This window comes from Otolemur garnettii, unplaced genomic scaffold (assembly GCF_000181295.1).
Source record: "Otolemur garnettii isolate 467f Iridium unplaced genomic scaffold, OtoGar3 scaffold00024, whole genome shotgun sequence".
In the NCBI taxonomy this organism is placed as follows: Eukaryota; Metazoa; Chordata; class Mammalia; order Primates; family Galagidae; genus Otolemur; species Otolemur garnettii.
The window spans coordinates 17,966,607-17,969,564 of NW_003852419.1; the positions used below are offsets into that span (position 1 = coordinate 17,966,607).

Here is a 2,958-nt window from a genome sequence, read left to right on the forward strand (position 1 = left end):
GAAACCTCCAACTCCTGGGCTCAAGCGAGTCTCCTGCCTCCGCCTCCTAAGTAGCTGGGACCACAGGCGCCTGCCACAATGCCCGGCTATTTTTTGGTTGCAGCCGTCACTGTTGTTTGGTGGGCCCAGGCTGGATTCGAACCTGCCACCTTAGGTGTATGTGACTGGCGCCTTAGCCACTTGAGCCACAGGCACCAAGCCTGTTCACATTATTTAAACATATCTTAGACTGAGAGTTTAGACATAAGATTTGAAGGTGGAAAAAATATTCGGCACCAGATTAACCACCAGTTTTTGTTCATGAGGCTCAAGTTATGGCTATTTTGTAGTCTTAACTAAAGCAGACTTTTTAGATTTAGGAATGCATTAAATAGATTAAATATCACAAAAGTGGGAATACAGAAATTCATTAAATACCTTTTTTTTTTTTGGCAGTTTTTGACCAGGGCTGGGTTTGAACCTGCCATCTCTGGCATATGGGCCGGCACCCTACTCCTTTGAGCCACAGGAGCCACCCTCATGTCTCAGCTTCCCAAGTACCTGGGACTACAGGCTCAGCTAGGTTTTTTTCTCTATTTTTAGTAGAGATAGGGTCTTGCTGTTACTCAGGTTGATCTTGAACTCCTAAGCTCAGGTGATCCACCCACCTGGGCCTCCCGGAGTGCTAGGATTATAGTCGTGAGACACTGTGCCTGACCCATTAAGTAACTTCTTATCTACCTGAATGGTGTTTTAAACAGTTCTTAATATATTGGACTGAATTTCTGAAATTAACATGTAAACCTTCATATCTAAAATGCTGTTGGTTTACTTAAGTGTAGCTTTCAAATTTAATGTGATCATAAGAAAAGTCTTATCCATTGTTTATTTTAGGGTTGGACTGGTAGAATCTAAAATTCGTGTACTTGTTGGAAACTTGGAACGGAATGAATTTATTACTCTTGCCCATGTGAATCCCCAGTCATTCCCAGGAAATAAGGAACATCATAAAGAGTAAGTTAACAGTTTTATAATATTATATTTCTCAAGTAATGTTATTTGATTTTTTTCAGATCATTTGTGAGGTTGTCTTTTTTAATTCTTTTGCAAAATTATTTTACCTGAGAATGTGGGATTGTTTATCTGCCATTTGTGGGAGCATGATACATTATGTTTGAATATGAGTGGGCCATGCTTTCAAAATAAGTACACACTACTTTGGTAGCCCAAAAGACCCCAGCAAAAACTTCATCACCATTAATTGGAACATCCTTAAGTATATATTCAGTATGACATATTCAAAGCTGCTTAATCCTCTTTAAGACACAGGATAATTTCCCAGTGTTTTGGAGATAAGTTTTAAGAATTTGGCCAAACCACCGACATTCATATTTATGAGATAGAAGCACAAAGACCAAGTTTTGATTATGAAATAGCATCTGTAAAATTTTAAAGTTAATGAAAACTCTTAAATTTTACTTTATAGCAACAATTACGTATCAATGTGGTTCCTTGGAATAATTTTTCGCAGAGTAGAAAATGCAGAAAGCGTCAACATAGACTTGACATATGATATACAGTCATTTACTGATACAGGTAAGACTTTGTCAGCATAAAACTATGGTTCTCAACACAGGCTATATACCCAAGTGTCATCTGCCTAGGATGTGGCAGGCTGTATTTTTTTTAAGTTCCATAATTGGCTAGATAAATATGGTGTATTCATATTGCTATTAAAAACAAAAGGCGGCTCGGCGCCTATAGCTCAACTGGCTAAGGCGCCAGCCACATACACCTAAGGTGGCAGGTTCGAATCCCCAGCCTGGACCCGCCAAACAACAATGACGGCTGCAACCAAAAAATAGCCGGGCATTGTGGCGGGCACCTGTGGTCCCAGCTACTTGGGAGGCGGAGGCAGGAGACTCGCTTGAGCCCAGGAGTTGGAGGTTGCTGTGAGCTGTAATGCCATGGCACTCTACCCAGGGGGACAACTTGAGGCTCTGTCTCAAAAAAAAAAAAAAAAAGCATGATCAAGCAATTTCCAGGACGTTAAGTGAGGGAAAAATTGTATAGGAGGAGAAAGTGTATCCTGCGCTACCATTTATATAAATAAGAAAAAATATATATATATGTTTGCTTAAAAATGATAGAGTATCTCTGCAGGGATACTGAGTTTTGTTTTGTTTTCTTTTCTTTTCTTTCGTTTTATTTTTTTGAGACAGAGTTGCACTCTGTTGCCTCCGGTAGAGTACCATGGCATCATATATCCCACAGCAACCTCAAACTCTTGGGCTTAATCTATCCTCCTGCCTCAGCCTCCCAAGTAGTTGGGACTATAGGAACCTGCCACAATGTCTGGCCAATGTTCCTAATTTTAGTAGAGACAGAGTCTCACTCTTGCTCAGGCTAGTCTCAAACTCCTGAACTCAGGTGATCCACTGCCTCTGCCTCCCAGAGTGCTAGGATTACAAGTACCACGCCCAGTGCTGTTTAGTTTTAAAAGAAACTGACACCTGTAATCTCAGCACTCTGGGAGACTAAGGCGGGTAGATTGCCTGAACTCAAGAGTTCAAGACCAGCCTGAGTGAGAGTGAAACTACATTTCTAAAAATAGCCAGGCATTGTGGCAGTCTATAGTCCCAGCTACTTAGGAGGCTGAGGCAAGGAGAATGCTTGAGCCCAAGAGTTGGGAGGTTGCTGTGAGCTATGATGCCACAGTATTCTACCCAGGGTGACAAAAGTGAGGCTCTGTCTCAGAAAATAAATAAATAAATAAAACTGACAAAGATGGTTGCTTCTAGGTCAGGATCCAGTGTGTCTAGGTGACAGTGGAGAAGACACTTAATTTTGAATACTTTTAAACCTTTTGAATTTTGTGCCATTCGAGCATATCATGTTGTGTTTTTTTGTTTGTTTGTTTTTGAGACAGAGCCTCAAGCTGTCTCCCTGGGTAGAGTGCTGTGGCATCACAGCTCATAG

At 41.0% G+C, this 2,958-nt stretch overlaps 1 protein-coding gene across 2 annotated transcripts in view; it reads left to right on the plus strand.

Moving 5' to 3' along the window:
• The window catches only part of PAPOLG (poly(A) polymerase gamma), a 43,654-nt gene that overhangs the window by 30,506 nt on the left and 10,190 nt on the right, over positions 1-2,958 (plus strand). For both annotated transcript variants that reach the window (XM_023512103.1, XM_003787939.3), the window contains exons 14-15: positions 874-993; positions 1,466-1,575. In XM_023512103.1, coding sequence (XP_023367871.1) covers positions 874-993; positions 1,466-1,575 — 230 coding nt within the window. The remainder of the gene's footprint in view (positions 1-873; positions 994-1,465; positions 1,576-2,958) is intronic.